Source organism: Pleurodeles waltl, chromosome 2_2, assembly GCF_031143425.1.
Source record: "Pleurodeles waltl isolate 20211129_DDA chromosome 2_2, aPleWal1.hap1.20221129, whole genome shotgun sequence".
In the NCBI taxonomy this organism is placed as follows: domain Eukaryota; kingdom Metazoa; phylum Chordata; class Amphibia; order Caudata; family Salamandridae; genus Pleurodeles; species Pleurodeles waltl.
The window spans coordinates 1,159,980,185-1,159,996,963 of NC_090439.1; the positions used below are offsets into that span (position 1 = coordinate 1,159,980,185).

Sequence of the window (16,779 nt, forward strand, 5' to 3'; positions counted from 1 at the left end):
ACTTCTGTATTGTCTTGTATTTACCAAGCAGTGTCTCACCCTCAGGAGGTCCAAGGCTGATTCCTCACATTTCTTCTCCAGGTCTGTTATCAGGGCGTTGAGAGAGGTGATTTGATTGGACAGTTTGGAGATATTTGCATTTTCTATCATGGTAATTGTCTTCTCCATCTCCTCCAGTCTCCGGCACAGCGCCTGCTCTTCATCTCTCAGGAGCCGGTGCAGCTGCTCAATCTGAGTCGCAATATTCTGCTTCTCAGCTCTCACCTTGCTCTGCCAGAGCAAAGAAATGATGATTAGATCCTGGGAAGCTTTCAGTGAGCCCCACTATATGCAGTGTACAGGCTGGGGTGGAGGGGGGTACAGGCCGTTCTGACAGAAACCAACAAAACTAGAGCTGATGCCATATTTAGGGGCGCAGGTGGTGCAAAGCTAAACAAGAAATAGATGTTTGTTGCAGCTGCAGACTCTTACTGCCTTCCCTTCTACTGTCTTAGTTACCTGCTCCCACCAACATAGCCCCTCACTTGGTTGTGCACTGTCCACCCACCTCCCCCCGAGCTGTGAACTGACCACCTACCTCCCTCATCGAACTATGTACTGACCAGCAAAACAGACACCCCTCTCCCCACTGAGCTGTGCCATGCCCACCCACCTCCTCTACTGAGCTGTGCACTGCCCACCAGCAGGGAACCCACAGTCCCCTACTGATCTGTATAACGCCCAACCACACAGACCCCCACTGACCCTCAAAGCCCATACAGCCCTCAAAGGAGCTGTTCACTGCACACCCCACACAGAACCCAACAGAGCTGTGTGCTGCTCCCATAGCCCTCCCCCAAGCTGTGCACTGCTCACTCAATTGACCCCAGGGCCCCTTACTGAACTGTGCACTACCCACCCACCGCTGCACTGTGCACTATCCATTCGCGCAGTCCTTTATGCAGCTGTGCACTGGTCACCACACAGACCTTCACTGAGCTGGGCACTGCCACCCACACAGCCCTCCACTGAGCTGCCTACTATCCACTTACATGGCACCTGACTAACCTGCATATTATCACCTACACAGCCCCCACTGAGCTGTGCACCGTTCTCCAACCTCACCCACTGAGCTGCATACAACAACCGCACAGTAAACTGTGCACTGCCCACCCAACAAGAGCCCGACTGAGCTGTGCACTATCCACTCAGGAAGCCCTCCAATGACCTGAGCACTGCTCATCCACACAGCTCTCCCCTTACTTGAGCACTGCCCACCCACACAGCCTTCAACTGGGGTGTGCACTGCACACCTACATTCCCAGTGATCACCCACACAGAACCTCACTAGGCTGTGTACTTTCCACGCAGCACCTGCTGCATAGAATTGTTCATTGCCCACACACAGCTCCCCACTGAACTCTGTACTTTCAACCCATAACCCACTGAGGTGTGCCCTGCTCACCCACACAAGCCAGGTTCGAGCTGAACACTGCCCCCTCAAGCCTCCCTTTCACCGAGTACATTGCAACAGATTGATCTATCTGTGACGGTGTGTAGGAACTACATAAAATTACTGACAGTTTTATATTTGATGGACGGAGCATTTAGTCTTGGTTGAAAAGCATATTTTGGTGGGGAGGAAGGTGCTGGAAATAGTTCTATCAGTCCTCCTTCCTTAACTATTCTCAGTCAGGAGGACTGCCTTGCCCATTTATTACGTTATATCCTTAACAGGATCTGCATATCTTCTATCAAGCGATTACCCAAGATGGAGAACCCTCCTCCGTCCTTTCCACACAAGATATTCAAGAAAGGTGATGAGTCTAATAAGAAATCTGATTATGGATTGCTTTGCTCTGATGATAATGAGCTGTTTCAGGAAGATAATAGGAGTGAATAGACTAATGATAACTGATTTGCAGACTCAGGATTAGGCTGGACTTGAACACCAGATCTTCTATCTTTCTAACCCACTACAAGACAGTGCACGGACCTGCACAACCTCATAAAACATCTTGCAATGAAACTCATCTGAACATAATGAAGACATCCTTAAATCCGAATACAAGACCATTTGAGATTCAAACCCATCATAGAAACATAGAGAGCCTCTGTAATTGACAGTGTGTGAACAGTCGTCACTGCTTTGGTTAGTACGTCTTCTTCATTACTCATATCAAAGTCACCTTTGCTCAAGCAATCGTTCAATCCAATCAAATAACTGATGCTGTACAAACATTTGTACAAGTGTGTTTTGCTCATTCGCAATTAGTTCCAAAAGGTTTTTAAAGACTCAACCAAATCATTGATTTGCCATGAAGATAAGTATTTTCAACAACAGCCTCTTATCATTCCTACCAAGGTACTTCAGGAAGAGGTTTTGTGACCATGGTTTGACAAATCTGTCAGAAAAATGCAAAATTGTAGAACTGCTCAGAACCAGTCTTAGAACTAATCTGCCAGAATACACACTGCTTGTCCGCAATTTGGAAAACTAACTTCAAGTGACTGTGCCAATCTTTCCTGACTAGAAACCAGGGGCAACACACAAGTAATGATTGGGAGAGTCTTTAGAACACCACAGTTGGAGTAGCTAATGCCAAGTCCCCTTGCATGGGGAAGATGTGACCACTCTGCCAGGATGGCTGAGCTTGACACTGTTTCGAAGAAGTGACCTGAACGCTTACTTAAGAGAGACATTGGAGATGCCCTTGTACGAGAAAGAGACGGATCAGAAAGAGAGGGGATGCAAAGGATGCCAGACAATTTTAAGACCACATTGTAGCACAAGACAAGGTCATTACCACTCTACTACAGGTGAGGTCCGAGGTCCCAGGGATGTCTCCCCAGTGAAGGTGGCTGCTCCCAACACCTGAGGCCAAGAGTGTCTTATAACTCAACAAGCTACCAGTTCGCTGTGCCATCTAACACAAAGAAGCATCAGAAGACGTTTTGAATACCATGGTGGTTCGGCATAAAGAATTTATATGTGCTGGAAGAAGTTTGGCACCATCAGCAGACAACTGCACCTGCACGGAGTGTTCACCCCTGCGACAAAGATGGTGATCATTCGAGACTGATTTTAGACTTGGAAAAGAGAGGAACGTTTGCATAGTCCACAGACAGGAAGGAAATGAGACGGCGAAGATGTTGAATGGAGTGAGTGCAATCATAATTATGATTATCAGATCGAACATTTGCTGAATTAGATGTAAGTATTAAAGGAATATATTATGTGTGTGGCGAATCAGCTTATGTCCAGTTGCCACACAATTAGGTAGGTAATTGTTATGTGGCCTTAGGGTTTTCTAAGATTTTCCATACAAATGACCTAAAAAGTTGACTTGAGACACACCTGATACCAAATAAGAGGTATTGGACAGATATTGGGTGAGCGTTGATCCTCTCGATGGGAGTAGTTTTGAATGACGCCTAGCTGCCAAAACTGCTGGTGCTTTAACAGTGATTAACAAGGAGATGCTTGCAATGAGAGCCATGATCCTGCAAAATCTGCTTGCTTTAGATATGCTTTGAGCAAAAGAAGGCAAAGACTGATGAATAACTCATGCTCTTGAATGTTGTGCATACATTCCTGAAGTACAGGATAAGCTTGATACCTACAATACTACTATCATAAATGTGACCTCTGAATTACATGATTTAGAAGAGACAGGTGCCTTGGAAGGAACAGGTTTATTTTTTCATTCCACTTTAAAGGGTTTTGCTAAGGTAGGTTCTTGGCTAGGTAGTGTAGGAGGAGGAGTCCACAAGCTGCTATTAATACCTCTGCGTGTGATGATAATATGCACTGCATGAGTCATTCATTCACTTAAACTTTGTGGATACATTTTATCAACTGGTTACGAAGACTGTACGAAACATGGATCAGGGACTTTGACTGGGATAAAGAGAAAATGAACCGTTGTTGACTTAGAGAATCTACAAGACAACTTCTACAAAGGGATGAAAGAGTTGCATAGGCAACAGCTAAAAATCTGAGGCAGATGACTACTGGTCTGCGAAGATGTCATGGACTGATGGAGTGATGATTACAAGAATCATCAGAGAGTAGCCTATGGAAACCCAAAATTGGAAAATCCTTTATTAAATATGTATTGCTGGGGGGTGTGGCTTGGAAGCCAGGAATGGTGGACACGTGAGCAGAGATCTTCGCTCCGGCCCAACTAATAATCCTACACAATTTCCATTAAGGCACTCTTGGGAAGCTTCCCGTGCAACATTTTGTCTTAAAGGCACTCTGTGGCGCACCAATATTGTCACTCCCGGACTGCGGACAGAGGACAACGTGGATGGTTGATAGAGAGACTGGCATCAGTCGTGCAAAATGGCAGAGGCAGCCCATAGTGGGAGGAACCACTGCGCCAAATTCACTGACCCAGGACAGCAGCAGTCAGAGGGTGGACAAGCAGTGCCGCAGGAGCCAGTAGCCCAGAAGTGATACCTGCGGGGCACCATATCTGGGTGCGCACAAGGAGAGGCAGGGGGTGACCTAGGACTTGCCGCATGGCTGAGGGAAGACCAATGGGAGGAAATTGACTGAGCTGCCTGGATTGCTCACGAGCGTGCCAGAGGCCTGTCCCGGACAACCTGCTGCCGGTGTTAATTACCTGACTGCCGGTAAGAGAGAGGGATCAGGCCTTGGTTGCTGGGGTGTAGGAGGCTGGCCTGGCTTATAGTGGGTACCTTGTGGTACTTACACCTTGTGCCAGGTCCAGTTATCCCTTATTAGCAGATTAGTAGTGTTCTAGCAGCTTAGGCTGATAGAGGGAGCTATAGCAGAGCAGCTTAGGCTGAACTAGGAGACATGCAAAGCTCCCACTATACAACTTATATCATATAGCACTATATCATAAGAAACACAATACTCAGAGTTACTAAAAATAAAGGTAGTTTATTTTAGTGACAATATGCCAAAAGTATCTCAGAGGATATACTCCCTTAGGAGGTAAGTAAAATACACAAAATATACACGCAAAGCAAAATCAGGTAAGTAAAACACTTAGAAAAGTAGTGCAAACACTGTAGAACACAATAGGTGCAACACAAACCATATACTCCAAAAGTAGAATGCGAACCACGAATGGACCCCAGGCCTAGTGTAGTGTGTAGTGAGAGGGTCGCTGGGAGTGTAAGAAAACACTAAGGGTGTCCACGATACCCCACCCCAAGACCCTGAAAAGTAGGAGTAAAGTTACCCTACTACCCCAGAAAGACAGTAAAGTCGAGATAGGGGATTCTGCAAAACCAACCACTGACTGCAAAGCACTGAAGACGGATTCCTGGACCGGAGGACCTGTAAAGGAAGGGGACCAAGTCCAAGACTCACGCAAGTGTCCAGGGGGGACAGGAGCCTACTAAACCCTGGATGAAGGTGAAAAAGGGCTGCCTCCGGGTGGAAGAAGCTGAAGATTCTGCAACAACGGACGGTACTAGGAACTTCTCCTTTGGTCAGAAGATGTCCTACGGCGTGCTGGAGAATGCAGAGTTGTTTCCACGCAGAAAGACCGCAAACAAGCCTTGCTAGCTGCAAGAGTCGCGGTTGAAGATTATGGGTGCTGCCAGGGCCCAAGAAGGACCAGGAGGTCGCCCCTTGGAGGAGGAGACAGAGGGGGCGCTCAGCAACACGGAGAGCCCATGCAGAAGCAGGCAGCACCTGCAGAAGCACTTGAACAGGCATTCAAGAAATCTGAGCATGGTGGTCGTCTCAACACAACAAAAGAGGGTCCCACGAAGCTGGAGGTCAACTCAGCGGGTTGGGCAATGCAGGACGGAGTGCTGGGGACCTGGGCTGTGCTGTGCACGAAGGAAGTCTTGCAAAAGTGCACGGAAGCCCTAGCAGCTGCAGATCACGCAGTGCACAGGATTACTGTCTGGCGTGGGGAGGCAAGGACTTTGGACAGAAGGACCACTGGACTGTCGAGGTCACTTGGATCCAGCTCCTGTGTTCCAGGGACCACGATCGTCAAGATGAGAGGGGACCCGGAGGACCGGTGATGCAGAAGTTTGGTGCCTGCGTTAGCAGGGGGAAGATTTGGTCGACCCACGGGAGATTTCTTCTTGGCTTCCAGTGCAGGGTGAAGGCAGACAGCCCTCAGAGCATGCACCACCAGGAAACAGTTGAGAAAGCCGGCAGGATTAGGTGCTACAATGTTGCTGGTAGTCGTCTTGCTACTTTGTTGTGGTTTTGCAGGCATCCTGGAGCAGTCAGCGGTCGATCCTTGGCAGAAGTTGAAGAGAGAAGTGCAGAGGAACTCTGGTGAACTCTGGTGAGCTCTTGCATTCATTATCTGAAGAGAAACCCACAGGAGAGACCCTAAATAGCCCTCAGAAGAGGATTGGCTACCTAACCAGGTAAGAGCCTATCAGGAGGGGTCTCTGACGTCACCTGCTGGCACTGGCCACTCAAAGGTCTCCATTGTTCCCTCACACCTCTGCATTCAAGATGGCAGAGGTCCGGGACACACTGGAGGAGCTCTGGGCACTGGGGTGGTGATGGACGGGGAGTGGTCACCCCCCTTTCCTTTGTCCAGTTTCGCACCAGAGCAGGCACTAGGGGATCCCTGAACCGGTGTAGACTGGCTTATGCAAGGAGGGCACCATCTGTGCCCTTCAAAGAATTTTCAGAGGCTGGGGGAGACTACTCCTCCCCAGCCCTTAACACCTATTTCCAAAGGGAGAGGGTGTAACACCCTCTCTCAGAGGAAATCCTTTGTTCTGCCTTCCTGGGACTGGGCTGCCCAGGCCCCAGGGGGGCAGAAACCTGTCTGAGGGTTGGCAGCAGCGTTAGCTGCAGTGAAAACCCCAGAGAGCTAGTTTGTCAGTACCCGGGGTCCATGCTGGAGCCCCGGGGATGCATGGGATTGGCACCCCAATACCAGATTTGGCATGGGGGGACAATTCCGTGATCTTAGACATGTTACATGGCCTTGTTCAGAGTTACCAGTGTGAAGCTACACATAGGTATTGACCTATAAGTAGTTCACACGTGTAATGGTGTCCCCGCACTCACAAAGTCCTGGGAAATTGCCCTGAACGATGTGGGGGCGCCTTGGCTAGTGCCAGGGTGCCCTCACACTTAGTAACTTTGCACCTAACCTTCAATAGGTGAGGGTTAGACATATAGGTGACTTATAAGTTACTTAAGTGCAGTGTAAAATGGCTGTGAAATAATGTGGGCGTTATTTCACTCAGGCTGCAGTGGCAGTCCTGTGTAAGAATTGTCAGAGCTCCCTATGGGTGGCAAAAGAAATGCTGCAGTCCATAGGGATCTCCTGAAACCCCAATACCCTGGGTACCTAGGTATCATATACTGGGGGATTATAAGGGTGTTCCAGTATGCCAATGTGAATTGGTAAAAATGGTCAATAGCCTGCAGTGACAATTTTAAAAGCAGAGAGAGCATAAGCACTGAGGGGACTGGTTAGCAGAGCCTCGTGACACAGTTAGGCACCACACAGGGAACACATTCAGGCCACAACTATGAGCACTGGGGTCCTGGCTAGCAGGATCCCAGTGACACAGGCAAAAACAAACTGACATATAAGTAAAAAATGGGGGTAACATGCCAGGCAAGATGGTACTTTCCTACATGGGGTGGCTGAGGCATCCGGCTGGAGGTGGGTCTAAATTTTGTTTGCGGCCTATCGAAGACACCTCGTTGGGAGCAGCTCATGAAGGATGATTTCACAGGATACTGAGACGCGCTTACACGGACGGATCGGTGGGCCTTGCGAATCGACTCAGGACGTTGCTGGGAGGCTTATCAGGGCTTCCTCGTCTCTTTCTTCGATCGCTTGAAGATCAAACAGTGACCTTGCCAGGCTCTACGCACACCTACTAACTTCCCATACACCGCTTGCGGTCTCACTCTCCTTGGCCGGACGGGCCCAGCCTTGATAAAGTCACTTGTGTGACGAAACACGTGTTGGCTGTTTCTCTGCAAGACATATCTCACCCATGACAAACTTTGTCAAAGAATAAAGACATCACTCAACATTAACTTGGAATCAGCGCTTTCTTCTCCGCTTCTGGACTCATACGACCAGGGATACCTTCTCCTTCAAACTGTGCTGAACTTTGCTCCTCTGAGTGCCTTGGTCATTCTGCATTTACTCCTGTGTCGCTGGCCGCCCCGTGGAACTTTATAACCTCTTGCTTGCTTGGGGGACTCCTCCGTGGCTGCTGAGTCTCGAGGGCAATCTGAAAATTTGGACCCTTGCTGGAAAGTGCTTGTGCCCCAAAATGAGGTGTGGATTGAAATTCCTCTCCCCCCCCCCCCCAGACTCCTAATAAGCCTACAAATCACCACTAAAGGGAACGGACTAGGCCTCAGGGGAGCTGGCTGATGCATCAGGGAGGACAACATGGGCAAAGCAAGGAACAAAATGAGCACCATTACCCATGACACAGATGAGACTCCTCCACCACTGCGGGAGGGAGTGGAAAACAGGGATACCAGTGAAATCTCCATACACTTGTACCTAGATAAAGTGCTGGCCGCTATAACGGACACCAAACAGGTGCTACAACAGGACATCAGTGCGGTCTCAGTGGGCTTAGGTCTGCAGCTGGCGGAACACCAAAAGCTAGCTGAGAGGGTCAAAACTGTAGAAACTACGGTGGAAGAGATTGGACAGGAACAGGCCGTGCTTTCTTGGCTCACCTCACCTCACCGAGAGAGTGAAAGTGCTAGAACAGAGGGCAGAGAATGTAGAAGGCAATGATCGACGCAACAATATACGACTGGTGGGGTTACCGGAGGGGTCTGAGGGCACTGACATGGTGGCATTTCTGGAACACTGGCTCCAAACGGAGATAGGCCCGACTCCCTCACTCCCTTCTTTGCTTCAGAGAGCTCACAGAGTACCAGTGCAGCCGTGGCCCCGGGCTGTCCCCCTTGTCAGGTGGTGGAGTGACTTCTGCACTTCAAATATAGGGATGTTATGCATGCAACAATTGCCCCTATGAACTGGGGTATGGGAAGGTGTTGGTGTTCCCTGATTTCACTACAAAAGTACAGGCCCAAAGGGTGTCCTATCAAACAGTAAAGAAAGCCCTTCGGGAAGAAGGATTGCAATATTCGCTGATGTTCCCAGCAAAACTATGGATTATTTAGGATGGAACCACACACTTTTGCAACACACCTGAAGAGTATTGGACTTGGCTCAATGCGTACAGAACAGGAGCATCCCTTCTCGAGAATCCAGACGGATATCTAGGAGAAAAACTGGGGGCAGAGCAGAGACATCCTTCCTGAAAAAAAACCTTCTCCCTCTCAGACGGAATAGGAAAGGTTGGCTGCGCTATTGGCTGTGGCAGAAATAGCATCAACACAACAAACAGGTGACGGAATGGACAATTTGTTGGAGACAGCTCAAACATGTCAGGCTCGGAGGCTTCACACATGCTGGATGGAGCATTGCCAGCTGAAGACAGAATATAACAATGGAAACACTGGGATGATTCTCCCAAAGGAACTAAATTGCTGACTGTGCAAAACACATGAATAGCTAGAAGCAATGCCTGACACCGCCCTGACTGCATGGGGGTGCACTACTGGTAACCTAATGTAATGATATTTGTGTTTGACCACTGACTCCACCTTGCACTTATCCTGGCTGCACACCGTCACATTGGTGACCACAGCTTCATTTTGATTATTGACTTCATTTTTTGCTTCACTCAGATTTAGCCACTGCCATGTTAGAGGTGCAGACGTTAGAGGTGCAAAAGCTGCAGGTATTTTTCAGTGCCCATGTTACGCAATGTGTTTTTCGCCCATGTTTTTACTCTGCGTGTTCTTTCTCATCAAGGGCTAGGACATAACATGGGGGAGTCAAAGAGATAAGGATGTACTAGGATGATGTTTATGGTACAGCAGGGAACGGTTTGGTTTTGGAGAAGCACCTTGGGATCTTGGCCAGTTCCAACGTGTTCCTTTCAAAACTGACCTGAAATAGCCACCATTTTCTAACAAGAACTTATGCGGGAGGGGTTTTCTAGAATTCTTCTCTCTGGCTTGTTTAAGGTACATAAGAGACAGAGACCAAATTGACCAGGAAGTGGATTGAGCTCTGGCGGAACAGGGACGCTTGTGTCCATCATAAACTCCTGTCAGGGTAGTTTTTTTCTCTCTTTCTTCACGGTTGACCGGGTGCAACGGCCTGCTGCTGGCAGAAGAGATGAAGCAAATTCAACTGTGCCGCATGGTGACGCATTTTTAGTTCTTGTTATTTGCTTTGCATTATGCATGAATATATACCTATATATATATGTATTTGCTGTTTATAGATTTAAGCAGAGTATCCTTTGTGCATGTTTTTATTTCATTGCTGTGATAATTTTTTAACGTGCATTTTCAGTTGTACACTTTTGACCTTTTTTTTGCGAGCCTCACAGAGTGGTTTAATAAATGTATTTCCTAGACTAAGAGTTGAATACCAGAAATTCCTTTCAGTGTGTGTGTGTGTGTGTTTCATCTCGGTCTATAGTGAAGCAAAACACCATTGACACTATGTATGCAGACGACACTCTGATTTATCGACAAGCGAATCATGTGATTTTATTCTAAGTCGTGCCTGCACTTGATGCCTTCAGCCATGCATCAGGGCTCCGTATTAATTGGGGGAAGTCTTGTCTCTTCCTTCTGTTGAAGACATCGGTCAGCCCACCCCCTCCACCCAGGAACACACCCCTTCAACGGAAAATCAACACATTTAGATATTTGGGGATTCAGAAATATCATTTGGAACAGGACTTAATAGATGGAAATCTTTGCAAAGCATTGTTCAGATTTCAGCAGTCCTTGCCCTTTTGGGCACAGCTGCCACTGTCCCCGATGGGACGGGTAGCCATAGCTAAAATGTTGGTATTGCCCAGACTCGTATATATATTTCTTCGCAGCTCTACCAGTAATATTACGAACATCTTTTTTCACACAGTTACAGGGCCTATTGACATAATTGGTTTGGGCTACTAAAAGATGTATTGTTTAGATGAGCACTCCACATAATACAACAGTAAAAACGGGGAGCACCCTGTCTTCCATTCCAGCATTTGTGACCCCAAGGCATCATGGTAAATGCAGTCATTAGCACGAATAGAGTTTTAAACGTTTTTCACCATAAGTTGGTGCGTCGAGTGCCGTATCTTCGGACACGTGTTTCTGGCTATTTGGCCGTCATCAGCGAAGAGCAACGTGTAGCTGGCGGGGTTGCTTGAAATGCCGCCTTGAAAGTATTCACAGGTTTAAGTACCACTCAAGAAGGCGCACAGGTGCTTCACCCGAGCTCGTCAGCTCAGAGGCTCACGGGAGCCTTAATTACACTCGCTGCACCAACTTATGGTGAAAAACTTTCAAAACTCTATTCAAATTTGTGCTAATGACTGCATTTACCATGATGCCTTGGGGTCACAAATGCTGGAATGGAAGACAGGGTGCTCCCCGTTTTGACTGTTCACTCTACATAATACGCAAGAAAGCAGTGGGCTGGGAGCACTGAACTTTGAATGTTATTATATAGCAGCTCAGTTGCAATGGCCCCTCGGGTGGCTTCAAAATACGATGAGTCCTGAGATATTGTTATTGGGGGTAGATTTCCAGATCACTCCATTAGTAGATTGACTGTTAGAGCCTCACTGACTAGTTCGATTCACAGGACCCTTTTACGGGTGGCTGCGCACTGGTGGCAGACACATTTTACGACGCAGGAGTAAAGTACCCTAAGCGTCAACTATTCCACTGTGGGCTCCTCCTGTGTGTAAACAAGTAAAAGACAGTTTCCAAGCGGGAGTATGGTATTCAGCAGGCTACACAACCCGGGGCGACATGGTGGAGGATGGTGAGCTGAGAACATTTGAGGATCTCACTGAGGAAGGGTGGCCGGGACACTCTGGAATATGGATGAAGAGCGAGCCTCAGAGTCTAATCCGTTGGGATTGATGCTCATCCCGGCTGGGCACGCAGTTTCTCTCATATATGGAGTTCTGAGCCCAGGTAGGGCAGGAACGACACCCTTGATCCTCAAGGAGTGGTGGGAAAACAAATCAGAGACGGTGCTACAAGAATCCATGTGGCGGAGATGTTTAGGATCAGTTAGGACAGTATCACGAAATGCTCGATTTCGATTTGTGCAGTTTAACTAGATACATCATACCTATCTTTCCCCCACAGAATTGGTAAGATGTATCCCGGGGCTAATGCCACTTGCGCAGATGTCCATATAGTGTGGTCATGCCCTGTTATAACAGTCTTTTGGCAGAATGTTACCTCACGTATCTCTACAATCACAACGTCAGTTACGCCCTGTGATTCTAAGCTGTCTCTCCTTCACTTGGGGGCGGTAACAAACACCACAAAACAACTGAGGGAATTCCAAGACGTGGCCTTCATTTTAGCGAAGCAATGCATTGCTATATCATGGAAGGCGGCACAGGCACCCTCTATTGTCCTGTGGCAAAAAGACATGCTCCGATGTGCCACGCCGAGTTATCCATCCGTGCAGATACCAGAGCACGAGACGGCTCATGGCACAATGGTCGGAGTATCTGACGGACCCCCCGCAATACTTCCAATCCCATGTGTGCCATTAACCAATACATTCTGTACTTCCAGTGTCCACTGTCTTTCTTTACACGAGGGATGGGCAGCAGAATGTGGGAGGGTGTGCGAAGGATGAAACACTTCGTTTAGCAACTTGTCGTTCGTATTTGTTCAGGTTGCATTACATGCTATTTGGATATGTGATGTTTGTTTTCCCCAACACAAACACAACTGATGGCAATATGCACATGGGGTCTACTCACACAGGCTACTTGCCAAATACATGTAAAATCTAGTGATGATAGTATTGTATCTATGTAGCAGTTTCTTTATGTGAAAACTAATAAACAAATATAAATACAAAAAATAGCTTTTAATCAGCGGGGAATTCGCAGATGCAGGCAAGCAGTGATTGCATGCTTTAAGACATCGGACACCTCGAGGAACAGTAATTTTATAAAGTACTTGAAGCTTGTGGCAAAAAAAACTGGATACTTATGAGCCTACTTTGACTTGAACTTACTACTAGTAATTGAAATCTTAAATTAAATACGGCAACAGATAATACAACAAATAGTATTATTATGAGTTGATTTACAAGATGTTTGGAATTGTTACGTGCTGATGTGATTTATCCACTATTTGCTATCTCGTTTGAACTTACTGCGAGTAATTGAAATCTCTTAGATATGGCTGCAGATAATACTTACCACAATAAGCAGTGGAATATTGCACATGAAGTTTTAGAATTTTAGATGTACTGTTTTCAGGAACATCTATGCACTTTTGCCAGCATAAGTAGTCCAACAACATGCAGGTGTTTATCTACCATGCATATCAATAAGATCCCTACTTTGCATTTTATATTAGCTATTGATGTCTCGATATGTAGCACTATATACATGATTTATAGCCTGAGCATTGTTAACTGTAGGTGAGTATTTTATTTTTATAACCAATTTTATTGTTTTTTAAATGTGTGTAGACCCAACAGAGAAATGAAAGAAAGCACATACATATCGGTAAGTACATGACAGTCTTGCAAATTAAATCAAAGCAATATCTTCCGCAGATGACAACCTGCCTCCCTTCACCAACCGAGCGTGATAACCTTAGCCACCTGTAAGCCCGCCACTTCTCCCAAATTTTCTCGGGAACAGCCCGGTGCCTCATAGATCTTCTTCTCCAGTTGAGAGCACCAGTCCACTCCGTATCGCCACTTCGAGAGTGACGGCACCGTTGAGCCTCTCCAGGGCTGTGCAATGTCTCTCTTAGCCACCAGGCAGGCGACTCCCATGAATATTCGATCAGCCCTCAGTGCTACCAACTCCTCCAAAAGGCCCAGCAGTGCCACCCTTGCGTTCAATTCAATAGGACAACCAAGGACCGTTGCAATGTCCCGCTCCACCCCTCCCTAGAAGGTTCATACCACCGGACACTCCCAGGCCACAGGTGCACCTCTGGTTGACCACATCGCATACAAATCGGGGGGCTACCCGGGTGAATATGTCAGAGTCTCCGTGGGGACAGGTCTGACATATGAAAGTAGTTTATCTGGATCATTCTTAATCTGGCGGAGATGGCCAATTCCCTTGGTGCTACTTAGGCCTCCCTCAGGGCGTACAAATAGCGGGGAGGCAGATCATTTTAAAAAGAGCGGTTCGGCCCAGAGGGTTCAGGGGCAATCGAGCCCAATGGGCCAGATCATCCCCCAGTGCACACAGGATAGAGGCTGAAAATTCAACTACCATGCCAGAGTAGGGAGCGGGGAGAGGTGAATCCCCAATTATTTGAAGGCATTGTGCCTTACCGGGATGTTCAGTTACCAGCTTGCTCACCTTGTGGCACCTCCACCAGCAGGGACTTCATGGGGTTTAAGCATAGCCTGGAGGCTTCGCCGTACAGTTTCAGGAGCTCAAGGCAGCAAGGGGCGGAACACCGGGGCCAACCAAGGAACATCAAGACATCATCTGCATACAAATACACCCTATCCTCATGGCTGGTGCCCCACCTGCAGCCAATCAGGGGGTCCCAACGGATGAGGCAGGCCAGTGGCTCGATGGCCAGCGCAAACAGCAAGGGGGAAAGGGAGCAGTCCTGGCGTGTCCCCCATCTGATTGGGAAGGGATCTGAGAGGATGCCATTCACCCGCACCCACGCTGAGGGGCTATGATACAGTAGGTGGATCATACTCCTGAATTTCGGGCCAAAGCCCATCTGTATCAGGACCCCCTCCGTAGGAGGTTGGCCTGGTTTGCAGTGGGTACCTTGGGTACTTACACCTTATATCAGGTCCAGTTGTCCCTTATTAGTGAAATGTAGTAGTGTTCTAGCAGCTTAGGCTGATAGAGGTAGCTGTAGCAGAGCAGCTTAGGCTGAAGTAGGAGACATGCAAAGCTCATGCAATCTCACTTATACTTACACAGTACTTATACACAAGTAAAGACAATATTCAGTGTTACCAAAAATAAAGGTAGTTTATCTGGGTGACACAGTACCAAAAATATCTTAGAGGCAATACTCCTTCTGGAGGTAAGTATTATACACAATATATACACTAGACACCAAAATAAGGTAAGTAATTAGACATAGGATAGTGCAAACAATAGGAAATACTACTGAATGCAATGGGAGAAAATAGGTCTAGGGGCAACACAAACCATATACTAGGAAAGTGGAATGCGAACCACGAATTCCCCCCAAGTGAAGTGTGTGCAGAATCACTGGGAGAGTAAGAACACAGCAAAGGTAAGTAAATTACCCCACCCAGAGCCCAGAAAAGCAGGAGTAAAGTACAGCAAATTTCCTTAGGACACACTACACCTCATGATTGGAATTATTGCAAAAACCAACCTGAGGATTCCTGGACCTGAAGACCTGCAAAAGGAGAAGACCATGTCCAGAAGTCAAAAGAAGTTCCAGGAAGGACAGGAGCCCCTGCCAACCCAGAAGAGGGTGCAAAAGAAGAGTCCCCGGTTGGACGAAGACTGTAGAAATGCACCCTAGGAAGATGCCAGCGGGTTCCTGCATGATGCATTGGATGTCCCACGTCGTGAAGTTGGATGCAGGCGAGTTTTGGAGCTGGATTCCCCCAAAAAGCCTTGGTTCTGGAAAAGTCACGTTTTGCATCAGCTAAGTGCTATATGGACCCAGGAGTGACCTGGAGCACCAGATAGCACCCAAAGGAGTCCCAGGACACGGGGACCAAGGAGGTGCAAAATGCAGTTGGTGCAGCACTACAAAGGAAGTTCCCACGCCGCCGGAGATCAACTCAGTGAGTTGAGCGTTGCAGGATAGAGTGCTGGGGACCTGGGCCAGGCTGTGCAGGAAGGAATTTTGCAAATAGTGCACAGAGGCCTCAGGAGGTGAAGAGGATGCAGTGCACAGGGTTACTGTCGTTCAGGTGGGAAGGCAAGGTCTTACCTCCTCCAAATTGTGACAGCAGGACCTCAGGACAGTCTGTGTCGATGGGGTCCACCCTCTGTGTTCCAGGGAGCACGCTCGTCATTGTGAGAGGAGTCCAAGAGAACCGGTCGTCAACTTAGAAGGTGTCTGCATGAGCAGGGGAGTGACTCCGTCACCCCACAGGAGATTTCTTCAGTCCTTCTGGTGCAGGGTGAAGACAGGGAGTCCTCAGAGCGTGCACACTGTGGAAACTGTTGCAGTTGCTCTCTGGAGCTGAAGGTGCAGAAGAAAAGTATCCCTTGTGGATACTTTGTTGCTGTTACAGCGGTTCCTGGAGCAGGCTGCAGTTGATCCGAGGTCAGAGTATGAAGTAGTAGTTGCAGAGGATTCTTGCTGGAAACGTGCAAGTAGAATCTGAAGAGAACACACAGGAGAGACCCTAAATAGCCCTGAGAGGGGGATTGGCCACCTTATCAGGTAAGGACCTATCAGAAGGGGTCTCTGACGTCACCTGCTGGCACTGGCCACTCAGAGCCCTCCAGGGTGCCCCCACACCTTACCAAGCAAGATGGCTGAAGTATGAGACACACTGGAGGAGCTCTAGGCACCACCCCTAGGGTGGTGATGGACAGGGAAGTGGTCACTCCCCTTTCCTTTGTCCAGTTTCGTGCCAGAGCAGGGAACAAGGGGTCCCTTCACCTGTGTAGACCGGCTTATGCAAGGATGGCACCACATGTGCCCTTCAAAGCATTTCCAGAGGCTGGGGGAGGCTACCCCTCCCCAGCCTGTAACACCTATTTCCAAGGGGAGCGGGTGTAACACCCTGCTCC

General features: G+C 48.0%; 1 protein-coding gene across 2 annotated transcripts in view; it reads right to left on the reverse strand.

Annotated features, from left to right (window-relative positions):
- The window catches only part of LOC138282996 (E3 ubiquitin-protein ligase TRIM39-like), a 211,291-nt gene that overhangs the window by 99,350 nt on the left and 95,162 nt on the right, over window positions 1–16,779 (reverse strand). The window contains exon 3 of one of the 2 annotated variants that reach the window (XM_069221091.1): window positions 40–270. In XM_069221091.1, coding sequence (XP_069077192.1) covers window positions 40–270 — 231 coding nt within the window. Of the gene's footprint in view, window positions 1–24; window positions 271–16,779 lie in introns of both variants that reach the window. The other variant, XM_069221090.1, reaches the window with a different exon arrangement.